This window comes from Myotis brandtii, unplaced genomic scaffold (assembly GCF_000412655.1).
Source record: "Myotis brandtii unplaced genomic scaffold, ASM41265v1 scaffold163, whole genome shotgun sequence".
NCBI classification, from domain to species: Eukaryota; Metazoa; Chordata; class Mammalia; order Chiroptera; family Vespertilionidae; genus Myotis; species Myotis brandtii.
Genome location: NW_005355962.1, coordinates 644050 through 665114, shown reverse-complemented (window position 1 = coordinate 665114; position 21065 = coordinate 644050). Strand labels below are relative to the sequence as shown.

Here is a 21065-nt window from a genome sequence, read left to right as displayed (position 1 = left end):
TACCAACATCCGAATTATGGGGGTGCCAGAAGAAGAGAGAGAGCAAGATATTGAAAACCTATTTGAAGAAATAATGGCAGAAAACTTCCCCTACCTGGTGAAAGAAATAGACTTCCAAGTCCAGGAAGCGCAGAGAACCCCAAACAAAAGGAATCCAAAGAGGACCACACCAAGACATATCATAATTAAAATGCCAAGAGCAAAAGACAAAGAGAGAATCTTAAAAGCAGCAAGAGAAAGAGACTCAATTACCTACAAGGGAATACCCATACGACTGTCAGCTGATTTCTCAACAGAAACTTTGCAGGCCAGAAGGGAGTGGCAAGAAATATTCAAAGTGATGAATAGCAAGAACCTACAACCAAGATTACTTTATCCAGCAAAGCTATCATTCAGAATTGAAGGTCAGATAAAGAGCTTCACAGATAAGGAAAAGCTAAAGGAGTTCATCACCACTAAACCAGTATTATACGAAATGCTGAAAGGTATCCTTTAAGAGGAGGAAGAAGAAAAAGGTAAAGATACAAATTGTGAACAACAAACATGCATCTATCAACAAGTGAATCTAAGAATCAAGTGAATAAATAATCTGATGAACAGAATGAACTGGTGATTATAATGAATCAGGGACATAGAAAGGGAATGGACTGACTATTCTTGGCGGGGAAAGGGGAATGGGAGATGCGGGAAGAGACTGGACAAAAGTCGTGCACCTATGGATGAGGACTGTGGGTGGGGAGTGAGGGCAGAGGGTGGGGTGGGAACTGGGAGGAGGGGAGTTATGGGGGGAAAAAAGAGGAACAAATGTAATAATCTGAACAATAAAGATTTAATTTTTTTAAAAAAAGAATTATACACTCATGACCAAGTGGGATTTATTCTGGGTATTCAAGGCAGATTCACCATTCAAAATCAATTAATGTAATTAATCACTTCAACAGGCTAAAAAATAAAAATCACATTGCTATATCAGTAGATACGGGAAAAGCATTTGACAAAACTCAACATCCATTTATGATAAAAATTCTCTGCAAATTAGGAATAAAGGGCCAGATGTTTACTGATTGTATTAATCTTTTCCTCAACTTTATAAAGTATATCTACACAAGACTACACTTGTTATACTCAATGGTGAGAAACTAAAAGCTTTTCTGCTAAGATCAGGAATAAGACAAGTATGTCCTTTCTCACCACTCCTTTCCAGCATCATACTGGAAGCCCTAGCTAATGCAATAAAACAATAAAAGAAAGTAAATAGTATACAGATTGGGAAGGAAGTTGTAAAACTATCTTTGTTTGCAGATGACAGGGTTGTGTATGTTGAAAACCTGAAAGAATCGATAAAACTCTTGGCACTAATAAGCAATTTATAACAAGGTTGCAGCATACAAGGTTAATATACAAAAGTCTATCATTTTCCTATGTACCAGCAATGAAGAATTGGAATTTGAAATTAAAAACACAACACTGTTTACTTTAGCACACCAGAAGAAAATGAAACACTTACGTATACATTTAACAAACATGTATAAGAAATATATGAGGAAAACTACAAAACTCAGACGAAAGTAATGAAAGAAGAACCAAATAAATTAAGAGACATTCCATGTTCACAGATAGGAAGACTCAATATTGTCAAGATGTCAGCTATTCCCAACTTAATCTCTAGATTCAAGGCAGTCCCAATCAAACCCAAGCCAGTTATTTTGTGGATTTAACAAACTGATTCTAAAGTTTATATGGAAAAGTAAAAGATCCAGAATAACTAACATAATACTGAAGAAGAAGAACAAAGTTGGAGGTTTAACCCTACCTTATCAAAAGCTAGTTTTTAGCCATGAGGGAGAGCTGAGCTATCAGGTGTTGGAGCAGCTAATTAAAGCAACAAGGAGTGCCCTGACCGGTTTGGATCAGTGGATGGAGCGACGGCCTGCGGACTGAAGGGTCCCGGGTTCGATTCCGGTCAGGGGCATGTACCTTGGTTGCGGGTACATTCCCAGTAGGGGGTGTGCAGGAGGCAGCTGATAGATGTTTCTCTCTCATCGATGTTTCTAACTCTCTATCCCTCTCCTTTCCTCTCTGTAAAAAACCAATAAAATATTTAAAAAAAATAAAGCAACAAGGAGTAAAAAATAAAAGTAATAGTGAAGCCATGACTCCCTTACTGCGATAGTATAAGCAGGAGGCTAAAAACTGGATAAGATGCCAACTCTCCTGTTTCATTTTCCCTGTAAAATGGCAGGCACACTGGTCAAGGGTCAGGTGAATCAGCACAGATGTGGGGATTGGTTCACTGTTGAGAGAGCCCTTAACAAAAGGTCACGGCTGTTTTATAGACCCTGGGGTGGGGGTGGAGGTGTGAAGAATGAGGAGGAAGGGCCAGAAGCAGAAAATTACTGGGTACTGAGTCCAAGTAGGGATAAATGTATTCAACGTTTTCCACTTTCCTCCACCATTAGGAGATTTCAGTCGATACACCTGAGGAAGACCCCTGCCTAATGCCTCAGATAAAGCTACCTAGTAATGAAGGCACTGGGGCTAGGAAGGTAAATATGTGAAAAGCATGAGCAGGCAGAGGGTCATCAATAGTACTTCACTACTACTCCCTTTGGAGGTTATAATACTTGGGCTGTGCACCAGGTCTGGTGAGGGAAGGACAGCTTGCCCTTACGAGGCCTCTCAGGTAAAGAAAGCTTTTGTAGTTGTCTATGGTCAGGCCTGAAAAGTCACATTTACGTCATATGATCCTGAAGATCTGATAGTGTTGGAAATATCCATGAGAGATATATGGAATTTGAGGCAAGCTCCAGTAGAAGAGTCACGATATAGGCCCTTATATTCTGGAGCAAGGCTATGCATTTCACCATAGTGAACTACTCTGTTAAAAAAAATTGGCCCTAGTGTGCTACTGGGTTTTAGTAAAGACCAAACATCTGACCCCTGTACACTAAGTGACTCTGCAGGATTATCCAGTCAACCAAGTAATAAAGCTGGGCAAGGGCAGCAATGTTTCCGTATATGTAGGAAGTGATACATTGAGACTCAAGCGAAGTCCAGAAGACCCATGTGAATTCTATGAATAGGTGGCCTAACCTTCCGTGTCACTTATCTCTGTTGCATTGGTGATCTCACTGATGACCTCATGGGGATTTCCTTATGACCAGTTGACCTATCTATGCCTGGTTCACCTGTGGGCTAGTGCAATATATATTAGAACTAGCCATAAATAGACTGTTGCCAGGATTGGCTTTGAATGACACTGGTGAAGGGAAATTTTCCCAGTGCACAGTTATGAGACATACGTTTAATTTTTTAATTCATGTGACAGGAGAGGTAGTTTGAGTTACAGTTATATACTGACTCTTTGGCAGAGCCGAAAGTCTTAATTGGAAGACAAGTGACATTGAGGTCTGGGTGGATATTATATGGATGGACACTTATCGGAGTAGGCACAATGTATCAGTTTCTTTGTGTCTCACATTAATGCTCACAAGAGAACATGTACCATGTAGCAGGCTCTTGACAATCAGGTACACAAAAAGATGGTCCTGTGGATTTTAGGCAGCCTTTCTACGCTCCACTCCAGTACTTCACATTGAGCACATGAAGAAAATGGTCATCGGAGCAGGGATGAAGGCTATGTGTGGACCTAACAACATGGGCTTTTTCTCACCAAGGGCGATCTTCCTTAACTGCCTCTGCTGATTGCCCAACTAGCCAGAAACGGAGACTGATGTCTTCCTACTTATTTAGGATTCCTTTCTTTCAGAAATGTTTTGTAGTTTTCAGTATGCAAGTTTTGCACTTCCTTGGTTAAATTTATTCTTAAGTATTTTATTCTTTCTGATGCTATTGTCAATGGCATCATTTTTCTTAATGTCATTTTTGGATTGTTCATTAATAGTTACAGAAATAAAACTGATTTTTTTGGTATGGACTTTTGTATCCTGCAACTTTGTTGAATTCAATCGCCTCCAGAATTTTATTTTCTTTAGGATTTTCTATATCATGTCATCTGTGAATATAGTTTTACTTCTTCCTTTCCAATTTGGATAATCTTTTAAAGTCTGAAATATTTACAAGTCAGATGGCTCCCACTCATGAAGCTAAGTTCCCTTGTACTCTCTCCCTCTCTTCCCCCCCTCCAACCCCCTCCCGCCCCAACTGTGAGTTCCTTGCAGCTTATTGTTGCTCTGATTTGGGACTTTAAATATTGTTTGAGTTTTCTGGGTTAGGGCTGCAAATCTTCACAAATACTGAGAGCTGCATATTCTCCTGCCATTAAGGTTCAAGTTACACAAATTTTGCTTTGTATATATTAGGGATCGATTTCTGTTGTTTGACACTACTCTGGATGCATCCTGGAGTTTGCTAGGTTCACAAAAAATTAAAGTACTGTTCACTTAGTTTTTTAAGTGACTTGTTTTCAAGATGTAAGCTGGCTTCTGGTTATATTCTACTTCCTCTTTGGGTTACTGGTTTCAATTTATTTTTGGCTTGACAGTACTCCTATTATTGACTCCCTTTTAAAAAGTTTTTTTGCCCAGCCAGCATGGCTCAGTGGTTGAGTGTCAACTTATGAACTAGGTGGTCACTGTTGATTCCTGGTCAGGGCACATGCCCAAGTTGTGGGCTCGACTCCCGGTGGGGAGCATGCAGGAGGCAGTCAATGATTCTCTTATCATTGATGTTTCTAGCTCTCCCTCTCCCCTCCTCTCTGAAATCAATAAAAATATATTTAAAAAAAGTTTTCCCCAGCATGATTTATTGCTTTTTCACAAGACAGTTGGTCAGGGTAATTATCCATACTGACAGAAATGGAAATGTCCATCTATTTGCTATGGTGGTATTTAACTTGTAGTAGAGAGTAAAGAATGTTCCATTTATTATTTTTCTATAGCATGTTGCATATGTCTCTGTACTTTTGGAGTAAAAAAAAAAAGCAAGAAATACGTTTGGCAAAGTCTACCATTAAGCTCATATTCATTATTAAATATCTGACCACTGTAACAATGTGCAAGGTCCTCATCTAGTCACTGAGGGATATAGAACACAGACCAAAACCCTGTTCTTATACTTTGTCTTCTGGGGTGAAGTTGAGGAGAAACAAACAATACATATTACATGTAAGGTGGTTAATACTGAATATGCCATGGTGCACTCTATAATGGTGGTGCTGTGTTGCTATTTTATGTAGAACTACACTGAGTGGCCATATTATTATGACTGGCCTGATTATTGTGACCATCCCATCAGTACTTCGTTGGGCCACCTTTTGCCTTCAATACTGCGGCGATTCTTCTTGGCATTGACTCCACGAGATGTTGAAAGGTGATGCGAGGAATCTGACACCATGCCTGATGAATAGCACTGTCCAGTTCTGTGAGATTTGATGGTTGTGGAACCAGCTGCCTGATGGCTCTTTTAACTTCGTCCCACAAATGCTCAATTGGATTGTGATCTGGTGATTGTGGAGGCGTCCTAAGCAAGGTAAAGTCTCCCTCATGTTCTTGAAACCACTCCTGCACAATGCGAGCACCGTGGCATGGCACATTGTCTTGTTGGAAGAAGTCATCTCCATTGGGATACACCATCAACATGATAGGATGAACTTGATCAGCAATGAAACTTAGGTATGTTGTGCTATTCAGACGTTTATAATGATCTGGCCCTCTAGCAACTTCAGCACAAAATTATAGCTAATTTGCCTACAAACGTCAGGTGGTCATAATAATCTGGCCCCTCAGTGTAGAGGCCCGGTGCACAAATTCATGCACTGGTGGGGTCTGGCCAGCCCACCCCAAACGGGGTTGGGGGAGCCGGTGGGGGCTGGGGCCGGTTGGGAGGGGCCGTGGGCAGTTGGCTGCCCAGCCCCACCCCCTGGTCAAATTCCCAGACCAGGCTAATTTGCATATGCCTTTTATTATATAGGCTATAGGATAGTCAAAAGCCACTCTAAGTTGACATTTGAACAGAGACCTAACAATTAGGAGATAGCCATATGATATCTAAGGTTAAGATAATTCTAGGCAAGGGAAGAACAAGGGCAAACATCTCAAGTCTCAGCAGAGGCCTGTGTGACAGCTGAGGGAGTTGGGGAAGGTGTGGAGGCAAGCAGTGATTAGAAATTAAGTGGTGGGAAGTCAATACAGCCTGTAAATTGCTATTAATATTTTGGCTATTACTCTGAATGAGAAACCATTAGGTTTGTAGCAAAGGGATGATATGACATTGTTTAAAAGGATTATGCCGGGTGTTATGTGTGGTAGATTGCTGTGAAGGAAGAATTTGGGAGACCACCCAGTAAACTATTGCAATAATCTGAGATGGTGGAGCTTTAGACCATTGTGCAGCAGTGAATATGGTAAACAGGTAGGTCCTGAATAAAATTTAGAAGTAGAACTGACAGGAGTGGAGAAATCAAGGTTGATGCCTAGTTTTGGGGCCAGTGCAACTGAATGTCATTTATTGAGGCCAAGAACAAGTATGCATGTGTACATGTCTGTATGTAGATATCAAGTCAGCTTTAGACATCTAAAAGGTACCCTTTCAGGTAGCAGTTCAGGAGAGATGGCTGGGAGGTCAGCAAATGACAGTTGGTTAACTGTGTTAAGTAAATAGAGCATAAAAGTACTCCCACTGTTTGGCCTTGACATTTAAATTTGATATGATAAACAAGGAATCGAGATTACACAAAGTCTCAGACAATAAAATGTAAAAATGAAAGTGTTATTCATAAAACCATTTCCTACAATACACGAAAAAATCAAGAGGGCTCAAAATAAAAAGTTCATCTAGAAATAGTGTACAACTTGGAGATAATTATCAGAAGCACTGTTCTAGAGTTAATTATAAAAAATTCTTCAAAATGAGGCAACAAAGTACTTATAGATTAGCAGAAAATAATGCAAGTGGTCATTATTAAAGTCCTAAAGAAAACAAGTGTTCAGCCAACTTCAATCTTTTCTAGCCTTTCTAGAAAACTGTGGTTTTGATTTTTTAAGTTTCTCCATCACTTGGCAGGGCAGAAGCTGCCATGCTTTTAAATCCCATTTCTGAACACCTTTACCATTTACTTTTCCCATTACATTGAAAGGTTTTACCAACTGTCTTAAGCGATATTTAATGTTAATTTCAGTAACACTGCAAACACCCCTAACATGACAACTCACTTTTGCAGTTTAAAAAAAAAAAATTGATGTAAAAACCACAGAATGAGGCCAGGGTTCAAATCCTTGTTCAGCTAGATAACCAACATTTAGCACTTTTGTACCTGGTTGCTCTTTTTCAACACTATCCAGACCTTGGTTGAATTACTTATACCGCCCTGCCGCTCCCCCAAGGTCTTAGTTATGAATTTGAATGTCAGGATGTTTGTTACTCAGATTAATTGCAGTATATTATTTTAAATGTGTCAATCAGCCTACAATATTATTTGTAATTCCAAGTACAAATTTGTCAATTATATGGAAATGTACTACTTGGGCATACAATCTAAGTCCTTGTAGCCATGAAATAGGAGTTGTAAAATAACTCTAGGGTCTAAGGATTACTGAATTATTATAAAGGAGAGAGCTAGGAACAAACTTCAGAATTAATCTGTTTGGTTTAAAACAGGCTACTGGGTGCCACTCCATGGTTTCTCAATCAGTAATAGTCCTGCAGTGGCATCTAGTAAATTTCCATTGTAAAGAATTTCCCAAATGGCCCTGGCTGGGTGGCTTGGTTAGAGTATTGTCCTGTGCACCAAAAAGGTTGCTGGTTTAATCCTGTCAGGACTCCTGCAGGAGACAACTGGCCAATGTTTCTCTCTCAAATCAATAGAAACATAGCCTCAGGGGAAGATTAAAAAAAAAAAAATTCCCAGATGATACTGGTATTACTGGTTTTGGGATCACTTTTTGAGAATCACTATCTTAAATTCTTTATACTTTTAATTTCTAAGTTCAAAACAGAATTTACAAACAATATTAGGTTAAAGTGTGAATTTCATGTTAACTGGAATTACTGAGTAAGACCAAAGTGTCTTTAAACAGACTTTAATGGTAACAATTCCTTTAAGCTCAATTAACCTTAGCTATTATTACAAGTGTTATGCAGATGTTACTAGACAATATTTAGTGACTTGCACTGGGTTCCTCATAAAATAGAAGACAAATTCACCTAAAAGTGTAACCAACAATCATTTAACAGCTTTGTTATGCCAATACAAAACATGGCTAATTTGAGTCACCCCCCAAATCACTAATACAGCATAAGTATCTGAAGCATATTTCAACTAAGCCATTTTAAAAAAAAAGTGAGTGTTCACTACCCCTGAGACCACTAGTTGTGATTCATACTTTAAAAAATTGTGAGTACACCCACACGAGAAAGCAAACTAGAATTTCTAAAAAAAAATCTGAGTATCACATTGCCAACTTGCCCAGGAACAAAAATGAGTCCACTCACAATATAATTTACTATTAGCAAGTCCACTGGACTGTAATTCTCATAGGTTACAGAAACTACTTGAGTTTGTGCATTAAAAGATATAGGAAATATACAAGAACCAAAATCATTTTTTAATCTGCCCATATTCACGTGAGTCCTACACATGGCACTAGTAACGTAAATGGGAATAAAAGGGCAAATTCTTGGATTCTTTTAAAGGTTTCATTGGAGATGATCTCAAGTCCAGTGTCCATACACTCAAAAATGTTGGTTTCCAGGTATGTACTTTACTGTTCTCTTAAGCCTGGAGAAGCCTTTATGGCTCATTCCTTTAGAAGTGACATAGAAATGTTGTAGAAATCAAGTCAGATACAGAGAACTGGACACATCTAATGTTAAACAATCAATGGTGTAAGAAAGTCATCTCTATAAGTACTTAAGAGTTATCTATGGCTAAGAAGGTCAATCTGAAAGCCAATTAGCGATCCAACAGCAGGTGTTTGATGGTTGGCTTTCAAATAATATGCCCACTAAAGCTGTTATTTTGAGAGTAGATTCTCAAAAGTAAATATTTTGAAAATAGAGCCAAAGGACAGTGTATCTTAGCTTGTAGAGAGCAGTATGTTAACTTTTCATTTGTAATTTGAATCCAAAAGTTTTAAATGTATGACACCTACCCTTAAGGAGTCAATTTTTAAGCAAAAAAATTAAATTTAAAAAAATCACTCATTGGAAAAAATTGTCGTTAGATTGATATTTCTCAATGAAATGCTTATTACAGAATTAACAAAGCCAGAACATGTTCAGAAGGCATGCATTTCACTTCCAGTTTAGAGAATCTCAGTCAATAAATCATGTCCAAACTACATATTAAAATGTTTATAAAAATCAAGCTTTAACATTTATTTTATATCTAGCTTTCCACATGTGTGCAGACAAGAAATAATATTGCACATAAGTGTAAGCAGTGCAAAAATGTGTAAGTGGAGAAAGGTCAGACGTGCTAGAAATCGGATACAGATTGTAAGAAAGCAATGGACAAATCAAAATAACTAGGAAAAGGGTAAAACTATATGGTCAGAATTAGGAAGGGTGAAGAATGATAATGCCCTTGTTGCTACAGAAGTTAAATTAGTGGCACACATAGCACTTGTCAAACGAAAAATTATCCAATAGCATTGACTTTTATTCATTCATGTTAGGTCACCTGAAATGATATCTGTTGCATTTAAATGCTCATTAATGTAAATGGCTGAACAAACCCATTTCAATGGATACTCAATATCCCACATAGTTAAGTCACTTCAACATAGCCTCATGACAACTCCCACACCAAACAGTACTTTATTTTGTAAATTTAAACCCATTATTACTCCCATGTTATGGTTTTTTTAGCTGTCAAGTGTACAAGGTGAAGAAAAATTTAGTTAGATGGGGGTTGCACCTGGAAAATAAATTTCTTCAACTCCATATACATGTTTAAAACTGCTGGGTCCCCAGTCCATCTATGAACTCCAGGGTTGCCAGTATCATGTGCAGCATATTAAAGCTACACTATCTGAATAGCTTATTAATTCTGCATAAATCAGGTCAATCAATGTGTCAACCTGTAACAGACTGTGCACTTTTAACTGAACATGGCAAAATATTCACTCTTTTGAACTTTACATCATCATTTGATGTCAAACAATGAAGCAAATCCCAACAGTATATACAAAAACAGCTTTGCATTTACAAAAGATTGTTTCCCATACTGATTAATCCAGGCAGCTAACTCATTGGTTTATGCAACTTTATTGAAGAAAAATAAATCAATTACTAGCAGAGCTATTAGTTGATCACTCATCCATTGACAACGTGCATCGTTTATTCAGTGGTATATTAAACAGTGTATTGGAAGACAGATTAACTAATAGCTCCAAGCCTCCTGGCAATTTAAATGGCAATCACAAAATGTTTGAGACCCTATTTGGGAATACAAAGGATGTTTGACTTCCAATTTCCATTCTCAGTAGAATAAGAACAGGTCATTCCTTTGTTGACATGCCTAAGAGACATCACATTTTCTGTTCTGCTGATGCTATAAATTCAATACCAATTCTCCAGCCACATCAGTTATGAGCATAAAGTATATCATGTAACCTCAGATCTCTAACAGTCGAAGGCTTAAACAAGAATGGATGCTGCTAGAATAATGCTGTTTCCTTGGATGCGACAACTGAGCCTCCATTTCCCTCCCCCTCAGATGATTTCTTCAGCATGTTAGAGCAGTGAGGAATGGTTTTAGTCTCATAACCAAATTAGAGTGAAGACATTGGCCACATAATACACATGCTCCATTTTTTAAAAAAATTCTGAATCTTGGGCAACTGTTCTCTTGTAACTACTTTACAGTTTCTAAAAGCAGTTATTGTCCAAAGCTGGAAGAACTTAAGTCTTCTCAGATGAGCATGTGAATGAATGGAGGGAGGTAAACAAAAAATAAAATTAAAAAAGATGAGGTCTGATAGGGGAGCAGCCGGATAAGAAAATCAAAAAAGGAACAGTAATTTAAAGTTTATTCCAGCTATAATGCAGGTTATTCTGACTTTAAGGTAGCATCACATGGCATACTTCTGAGTCCATTCCCGAGATATTCTGTTGTACCTGTAAACAAAGAATATGTTATTTAAAAAGTTAAAGAATTAATACTTAAAAGGGAAAGACTTCTATTTTACCTCCAGACTCATTTTAAAGTCATCTAATGGCTGTGATTAGAATAAAGCCAACAGGGAGAAATAGTATTGGTATTCAAAGCACTGTGGAAAATAAGAACCTTATGCCTCCAAAATACTAAACGTAGTATTTTAATAAACACAACAAAGTGGCACTGAGATTGGGGAAGCTAACAAAAATCAAAGACCTTTTATCTGCCCTACCAACTGAGCTAATGTTCTCATAGAAAATCTACAATTAGTATCCATTCCAACTAATTTTAACATTTAAAAAAGTTTACAGTTCATCGTGGAGTTGTCAGAACAGCACACACATTCTGTACATCTATAGAAATTTCCATCAAAGCCAGAACAAAACAGTTAACTAAACCATTTTATTCAAATCCTAGACTTTGACCCCGAGTAATATCAGAAAATGCCTTTAAGACTTAAGCACAGGCAGAAGATTAAGACATTGGAGAGGATGGTAAAAGAGTAGTTTTCAAGAGGTGGGTGTGAGTGGTATGTGTCAATTAGAACCACGTGGGTTATTTTCAAATAGTGCGGTGACTGGAGATAACAAGCCTCACTTGAGACCTGATGAATTGGAATCTCTAGGTAATACTGGAAATAACTTCGCTTAAAAAAAATCAACAGGTAATTCACACAAAAGCAAGGTTATTTACGCTGAGGAAGATCACTAATATTGATAAATGCCATCAATTTCTCCATTACACCCATTCCATAGTCTTACTTAGCAACAAAAAACATAATGATAACCTAAAGAAATGAATATATGTCAAAGGGCACAGAACTTTTAGATATTTACAGTTTTGAACTTTATAAAGTATTAACTATCTTCATTTCAACAAGAACTAAACATGGTTCAAGCACTTTTCTCAACTTTAACATATAGAAGTTCTTTATACCAATTCATGGTTACTTTTATTTAAGGATACCCTCTCAAAAAGCCAGCACTTTTAAACAAAGGTTTCACTTAGCATATAGGGAGCCACAAAGTAGAGCTAACACTACTGCATGCATGTCAGTAATGAACATTTAGTTTATAGGCATAGGCTTAATTAAAGGCATAGGCTTAATTAAAAGTTTTCCCCCTTACATTATTATCTCAGCAAAATCTAAACTACATCATCACATTCCATACATTATTGGTACAAAGTTTAAAATATACCAATTTTAAAATGTAAACACCATGGAGGTTTGAAAGATTATTATTTAAATTTCCATTTCTTACTAGTGCTATATAAACTACTTTGTCATGCAAAAATACTCTCAAGCAATAACTACTGGGTATTCTTTCACGCTAAACAGAGATCAAGCAGTTAAAGAACCGTTTTCAGAAAACTGCCACATTGGTTACCGTTTGTTAGTTAATACAGTGCCTTAAAGCATGCAGCACTCAAGTGCTGGCAGTACCATGAATAAGCGCACCATAGAGTGCAGATCCTCTTACCCTACAACATAGCGTATTTCTCTGTCCACTCTCTTGCTAACCTATTGTACCTAATTGAACAAGTATACTTAGTATTAATTATAAATACAAAAATTATAATGGTAAAGTTGTACATAAAAATATTTCAGATATTTGAGAAATTTAGACCAAAGTTTTAAAATAGTACCAATATTATTTTCAAAACATAATTGTGGTGAAGAATTTGCTTTCTTCCCCAAAACTTAATAATTAAAGTGACAAAGTGTTGAACATGTTAGAAAATAAAACATTTTAGAGGGGCTATTATTCACTGTCACATAACTAAAACCTACTAATGACTATCATCTTACCAGAAATTAGCATCAAGTCTTCTTGGCATTGCCACAACTTACAGCAGAGTATAAACCTAACTCATTCAGAAAAATTACAAACTACTACATACTTACTTATCTCTGTCTGTTTTATAGATCCGTGCAATCTCTGGCACTAGGGGGTCATCTGGGTTTGGATCACATAGCAGTGAACAAATGGATAAAAGAACTGCAAGAAAACAAATGTGGTTACCCAGCATCAGGATTTTGAATTTTTAAAAGTGCATTTAAAAACATTACTATACCCACTTACATCAAAGGATAGATCATCCAGACAGAAAATCAGTAAGAAAACAATGGCCTGAAATGTCACATTTCACCAGATGATCTTAACATATACTTAAGAACATTTCATCTAAAAACTGCAGAATACACATTCTTTTTAAGTGTACATGGAACATTCTCTAGGACAGGTACACTGTAGGCCATAAAACAAGTTTCAATTAATTCAAGACTGAAACTTTATAAAGCATCTTTTCTGACCACAACAGTATGAAACTAGAAATCAAAAGCAATTATAAACCTAAATCTTCAAAAGATTTTTATTAGTTTATATCTTCAACTTAATGAGAAAAATATTTACAGATATTTTGCTTCACAGGAGACAAGGTTCTGGTAAAAAAAAAAACATGCTAAAAATAGAGCTTTGTTGGGTTTAGTACTAGCTATAAAAATATTGCCAAACTCCAGAGTTCCAAGATAGTCAAATAATGCCATTGTTATTCTTTAACTAGGTGGCATTAGAATTTAAGTCACTAGAATTTCTTAGTACTGAGGGAGAAAAATAGCTTTAATAAGAATATATTTGGGGAACATCCATACCCTACTATTCTTAGCTGTACAGTATAATTTAAAAAAAAAAATCCATTCTATCCTGCCCTCCCCTTAAGAAGTTTCACAAAAACTCCTAACTGCTCCAATGACTATATGTTTTCTTCCCTTGACTTTACAAGGTAGAGAGGCCACATACCTAAAAGTACGGACTAAATGAAACAACACCGTGGTCTATTACTAAATGAGCTTTCAATGCTAACTCTTACCCTTATCCTATTCAACATGGAAGATGCCAAGCATCATGAATCTGTCATTTTAAATGCCTAGGATGTGCCAGACATTGTGCAAGGTGTTATGCAATTTTCAGATATAAAAACTTGAAGTGGGTATGACAATCTTTAGATGAAGACAAAGAAAATGCCATAAAAAAAATCAATGTAATATATTACAGAAAATATAATTTTAAACCTAAGTGCAAGAGAGCAGATATAAAACTCAGCCTGTACTTACAGAAACATAATGTTCAATATAATAGTGCATTCCCAGCAATGGCAAAAAACTTGGAACCTACTATTTAAGGTAATCAAAATACCAGGTACCAGGTGGGTAAGAGAGCCTAACTTGAAAGAAAATGGAAATGCCTCCAAGACGGTGAAAACAGGTCTTAAAATTAGGTCACACTTGAAAAAATTATGGCAGCAAATTGTTCTTCTCTCCCCCAAAAGTGATTCTAGTCAAAAGTTTGAGAAATCCTGTACTACCCCTTAAGGAGATTCAAATGCATTAAACAAACATATGAAAAAAATTTATGATATCCTATCTTAAATCCTGTTTCAGTTTGCATTTATCATACTCACAACATTAAAAACCTAATTTTGTGTACCTAAGGAATGCTAAGCCAATACCAAAAACTGAAAATTACTTGAAGGCAGACTTCCTTCCCATTAAGTAGTTTTGTGGTAGGTGATTTTTATCTGTGGGGTGAAAAGTGAGATAAAAAAAAGGAGATAAAGATGGAGAGATACTCCATATCTCCATCTAGAATATTCATACAAAGACCAGACAACCTATCAGAGATGTCACATAATAAATCCCTATTAAAGGTAGAAAAGCAGAACTGATCTAGAGAGATTTCCAAGAAGATTCTCTAATTTTCGACTGTTATTAAGTAGTAACAAACTATCATGTTCTCATAACACATACCTTAAATTTTTTTTAAAGGGCTTAATAAAGGTTTATCAAAATGTTTTTTAATCTTAAATAATAAACACATAACAGCAAAATCAAAATTATCTTGTACTGGAAACCTCAAAATTTAAAAGCTCTATTAAATTTAGGTATGCCATTTTAGTTCAAAGACAGCAAGTAAGTAAGCGAGAAGTACAAGTAGTTTAAGATTGAAAAATACTACAGAAATCACTTTGCTTTTATTATTTGAAAACAATGCCCCAACACCCTAATTTGAATTTTACCTTCTTCCCACAAATCTCTTTAATCAATAATGCAAAAAGAGCAAAGATGATGTAACTTATTCCTTCCCCATCTCTTACCAAAGTCAGCATAATACGCAGACAAGTAGGTGCAAAACTAAAACTCCTTTAACTATTAGAAAATCAGAGCAGTTCAAGACAATTCCTTTAGTTTACCTTTAGAAATAGTTAATGCAGGAGACCACTGTGATCTTAGAATATCGAGACAAATGCTGCCATTACTGTTAATATTTGGATGATAAATTCTTGTTGTAAATGCAACCTAAAATAAATAAAAAACCTTTAGGCATTTCTCCTAAATAAAAACAAGCATCCTAACTTAGGTAGAGGTTCTGTAGAAGACTTTTAGCAAGGCTTAAAATATTATCACAGTTTTTAAAAATCAAATCGCTAAAACCTAATTTATATACATAAAAAGACCAAAAATTATAGAAACTGATTTTTATATTCTGATCAAAAATCCTTCAGGAGTTTCCTCTTTTTTAATTAAAATGGAAAATATAACTTTGGGGCAAGAGTATTACAGTGGAACCTCGTTTCTCGAATTAATTCATTCTGGTAGGCTGTTCGAAAACAGAATCATTTTTTCCTGTTAGAAATAATGTAAATTAAATTAATATGTCCCAGAGCCTCAAATGATTCCATTTTAACCTTTATTATATACAGTACATGTCTATTGTACTGTTTAATCTATAAATAAACACTTAAAAAAAACAAAAAGGACATGAAATATAAATGAAAATTTAACAAAGGAAATGTACAATAAATGAAAATTTAACAATTATAAGCAAAAAGCACACAAATATTCACAGTATAAATAATATCCTGAGATTTTAACTCATATTTGAGTGCATATTCTCTTTGTAACTTGAAAGATGTGTGACTAATCATACAGGTATCAGCATGAAAGGGTTATCATGTTGTGAAGTGAATTGTTCGAGATGGGAGATGTTCAAGAAATGAGGTTCCACTGTAGTCTCAATAGTATAGTGAATGTTCCGAAGGTTATCTTTGGTCCTACCATGTCATAAGTATCAAAGAGTAACTTGAAGGGTATTTTTATTTTAACACTCATTAAAAAATAAAGAAATTGCTGATTGTAAACCAAAATTTATAGACCAGCTAATTTAAGGTATCAAGTTACAAAGGTATAGATTTGACTTTGCATTTCCACTGTACATAAAATACAGTATATACCTTTGAATATCACCTAGGTGTTTCATCTAAAGTAAATGTCATATTGCACCCATAAGATGATGATGAAGATGGTCATAGTGAAGTGTCAATGTTCTATATGTGTATTATCTTCTATAGTTATTTGCATAGGTTGAATTTATATCAACTGCTTTGAAAAGTAAAGGAGCATGTTTTGACACCTGTAAACCAGCCCACCTCAGTCAGTGCATTAAGCAACTCTAAGTTTTGATAGTTATTTAGTTATGTACGCAAACTCAAATTCCGAAAGTAATTATACTCTGCCTAAACTCCAACACAGTGATAGTATAAGTTGCAGCAATATGTGCACAAGGATTCTGTAACTGAACACCAGAAACCTACTATTACAAGATAGTAGAGTTAATAATCCAAATCTGTATAAAAATAATAAAGGGGGGGTGGGGGGGGAATCCGACATAGCATATTTGAGCCTGACAACATTAAAGATAAGGTATTCCTTACCTCCATTTACAAAATTCAAATCCAGGTCTAGCTTCTGTTTTAACTAAAGATTAAGAGTCAGCATTCTTTATCAATGACTCAATTTAATATATATATATATGTTCAGCCTCAATTATTCTTATCCATTATATATAACATAAATCAATTTTAGCCTTAATTATGCAAAACCCTAATTTCCTTTTTTATTGAATTTATTGGGGTGTCAGTGGCTAATAAAATTATATTAAGTTTCAGGTGTACAATTCTATAATACAACATCTATATATTGTCTTATGTGTTCACCATCCCAAGTCTCTTTCCATTACCATTTATCCCTCCTATATTCTCTTCTACCTCCTCCCATCCCCACTTTCCTCTGGTAATCTGGTAATCATCATACTGTTGTCTGTGCCTACAAGATTTTTTTTTTTCTTAATTCCTTCACCTTTTTTTTTCCACCCAGCCAGATAACCCTCCTCCCCTGACAGCTGTCAGTCTGTTCTCTATTATTAAGAATGCTCTATTCCTCTGAAATAAAATATAAATCTATACACTAACAGATTTTTTTTGGGGGGGGGGGGGCGGAGATACTTGCCTTAGGTGGTTTGAAGGGGTAGTCTGTATGAAAATGAATTGTCAAAAAGAATACACCACCTTGATATGGGCTGTCATTCTGTGGGGAAAAAAATATGCTTAACTGATACTTAAAACATTACTGTTAAATAATCCAAATGTAACACTTCTATTTTCTAAGCATTTCTCTAATAACAAAACAAAATTACCTACTACTTACACTGCAATAAAAGGCTAAATTACCTAAAATCCAGCTCATATTCAAGGAAAAACAATCAAAATTTACTATAGAACCATGAATGCTAATTTACTTAAATCCCATTTTACATAAGTCACCAAAGAATTTAAAAATTTATCCAGAAACAAATGTTCTAGGTCTTGATTTTCACAAAAGTATACTTAGCAATAAAGTCAATATGCAATATTATTAAACAAACTATAATTTGAAAATAAATTCTTACATTTGTAGAATGATAGTAATATACACACAAATGGTTTTGTATCATCCTGGCCACGGGCAAACCAAAATGTTAGCTATTGCAGGTAACATACAACTACCTTCACTAGAAGCATAACAGAAATAAATAGGTTTTTTAAAGACAGTTTAATTCCAAATTGGCCCCTCAAATTTCTCATTTAACACCATGGAAGTTTTTTCTTCAAAAGCATACTGAATTCTCCACAGCAAATCAATTCACAGGATTACTAGATTTGGAAAACAATGTGGATTTGTTCTTACATTTCAACAGAAAACAAATTTTCAAGTTATAGCAGTATTCTTTCTCCTTTGTTGTTTTGCTTATTAGAATTTGATTGTGAAGAACTCCCTTAGCAAATAAATATTACATACATTAGTATGAAGCAACATGTGCATGAAACTACTTGCTAGGACTTTACATTAATTTAACCAATACCAAGAAAAAGATATCACTGTCCCCCATTTTATGGATGAATAAAGAGGGGCTTAAAGAAGGAATTTAAAATTCTCAAGTGCACAAATAATGTATCACAGAACCAAGATTTAAATCCAGATCTTATGAAAACCACTGATCAACACCAATCAAAGAATTATGACAGAGTCAGGATTTTAAGGTAATAGAAAATATAAAATTGCTTAATTGCCCTTGGATAGACAAAGATGTTATTTGAAAATTTAGAGTGACTAGAGTATGTACATAGCGTAAAATGAGTTTTTTCACTTGCCCATTCTGGGTGTTAGGCAAATAAAAACTTCTATAGTTCTGACACTTTAATATAGCTCATTTAACCCACAGCGCTCTGTAAAATAATTAAGTACTAGTTGAATTAATCTAACTCCCTTCTATATAGGAGGCATGTATAAGGGATAGACAGAACAATTTCTTATCTTGATGGACTTACAGTCTGGTAAAGAGACATGCAATGAGATATGTTACAGAGAGGAAAATTGAACAGGATATACCTGGGGTTTAAAAGAAATCAATTTACTGATGAAAAATCAAGTTCAAAGAAACATGCAAATTGGAAATGAAAGAACAATTTAAACTAAGTCTTTTGTACTCCAAACTCTTTCCTTTTCGTACTATCTAGTCTATACTGCATACAATTAACAATTTAAAGATAATCCTAAAAAGTTCTTATAAAATCCAAGTCCAAAAGTTTTTTAAGCCTTCATTCCAAGTTTCACAGTCAAATGCCATTATCTGACTGCTTCTGAAAAGGCAATCTAATGATGAGATTTAGGCAAAGCCAAATTTCATTTCATTTGTTAAAAAAATTGTGAAATGAAAATATTTCAAGGTTACAATGTAACACTAAAATTCTACAATCAAAGAGGAAAAACTGGTATAACCACAAAATTCAGAGTAATAAGCTATGCCATCAAAAAAACCCGAAATTCTCCACCAAATTTACCATAAACTGTCAAACAGAAAATACAACAAAGAAAAAAAAAAGGAATACTTTGATCAGTAAACTGACCCAAATCTTAGAAACCCAGGATTTATATTGAATCTCTGCTTTAGACACCACACCTTCTACCCTGGTTTTGTTCCTATCAGTCCAAGTTGCTCCTTCTCAGTGTCTATACTCTTCCACTATGACAAGCCTAAAGTGTTAACATTCACACAGATCCATCTTCTGCTTTTATCTCCTGACCCATACTCTTGAGTCTTGCTCTGATGTTTTTCATTCCAGGACATATATTCAAATGCCTACAAATATTCCTACTTAGATGTCTCATATGTCCAAAACTGAAATGACAATAGTAGTTACAAATCAGGATCTCATCAGTGACTGTCTCATCTCCTCAAAGTAGTTACAAATTGTAATGAGCCTTAAAATCTCTTGAATTATCCTACTCTCCTTTGGCATGCCCACTGCCCCTATTACCTTAGCTCAAGATCTTACTACAGTGATCCCTTCCCTTAGCTGTGGTTTCATTTCTGCAGTTTGTTACCCAGTCAGAAAATATTAAATGAAAAATTCAAGACAAGAAATAACCAATTCTTGTTTTAAATTGCATGCAGTATTTTAAAAAATATATTTTTATTGATTTCAGAGAGGAAGGGAAAGGAAGAGAGAGAGGGGGAAACATCAATGATGAGAGAGAACCACTGATTGGCTGCCTCTTGCACGCCCCTTACTGTGGGATCGAGCCCGCAAGCTGGGCATGTGCCCTTGGCAGGAATCGAACCTGGAACACTTCAGTCTGCAGGCCGATTGCTCTATCCACCGAGCCAAATCGGCTAGGGACGCATGCAGTTCTTAAGGTGTGCTGTCCCACTCGATCCCACCCATAACATGAAGCATCCCTCTCTGTCCAGCATACCTAGGCTTATCTCCTGCTCATTAGCCACTTAGTATCAGATATGTCACAGTATTGTGGTACTTGTGTTCAAGTAACCTGTTTTACTTAATTAAGGGCCCAAAGGGCAAAAGTGGTGACACTGGCAATTCGTATAGGCCAAAGTAAAGCCAAAAGCACTTTTACTGGAATAGGTAAATACAGTACAGTAAGATATTTTGAGAAAACCCACATAGTTTTTCTACACTATAATAATAAAAGCGTAATATGCTAATTAGACCAGACTTCCTTCCAGACGAAGCCAGGGCTGCCAGGGAAGCCTGGGTCCTGGGTGCCAGAGGGAAGCCGGTGCTGGCAGCTGGGGGAAGGAAGGCCTACCCTTGCACAAATTTTGTGCATCGGGCTTCTAGTACTGTTATAATTGTTCTCTTTTATTGCTGTTGTAAATGTCTAATTTACAAATTAATTTTTATCACAGGGATGTATGCATAGGAAAACACATAGTATATATAGGGTTGGGCACTTTCTATGGCTCCAGGCATCCTCTGGGGATCTTGGAAGATATCCCCTGCCATGGAAAATGGGGGACTACATCTTTTGTCTACCATTATGACAATGACTTGGCACTGGTATTCCTGCCTTCACTATAGCTTTGCCCTATTGCTGAAGTAGTCTTTTAAAGATACAAGTTATAGCCCTAAACGGTTTGGCTCAGTGGATAGAGCGTCGGCCTGCAGACTGAAGGGTCCCAGGTTCGATTCCGGTCAAGGGCATGTACCTTGGTTGCAGGCACATCCCCAGTAGGGGGTGTGCAGGAGGCAGCTGATCGATGTTTCT

At 36.0% G+C, this 21065-nt stretch overlaps 1 protein-coding gene across 3 annotated transcripts in view; it reads right to left on the bottom strand.

The window, feature by feature from the left end:
- Positions 1-10208: 10208 nt before the first annotated feature.
- The window catches only part of UBE2D3 (ubiquitin-conjugating enzyme E2D 3), a 29161-nt gene continuing 18304 nt past the window's right edge, over positions 10209-21065 (bottom strand). For 2 of the 3 annotated variants that reach the window (XM_005862298.2, XM_014536463.1), the window contains 4 exons: positions 17466-17543; positions 15371-15476; positions 13026-13119; positions 10209-11079 (listed from right to left, as the gene is read on the bottom strand). In XM_005862298.2, the coding sequence (XP_005862360.1) occupies positions 11034-11079; positions 13026-13119; positions 15371-15476; positions 17466-17543 (324 nt within the window). In that variant the 3' untranslated portion in view covers positions 10209-11033. Of the gene's footprint in view, positions 11080-13025; positions 13120-15370; positions 15477-17465; positions 17563-21065 lie in introns of all 3 variants that reach the window. The other variant, XM_014536462.1, reaches the window with a different exon arrangement.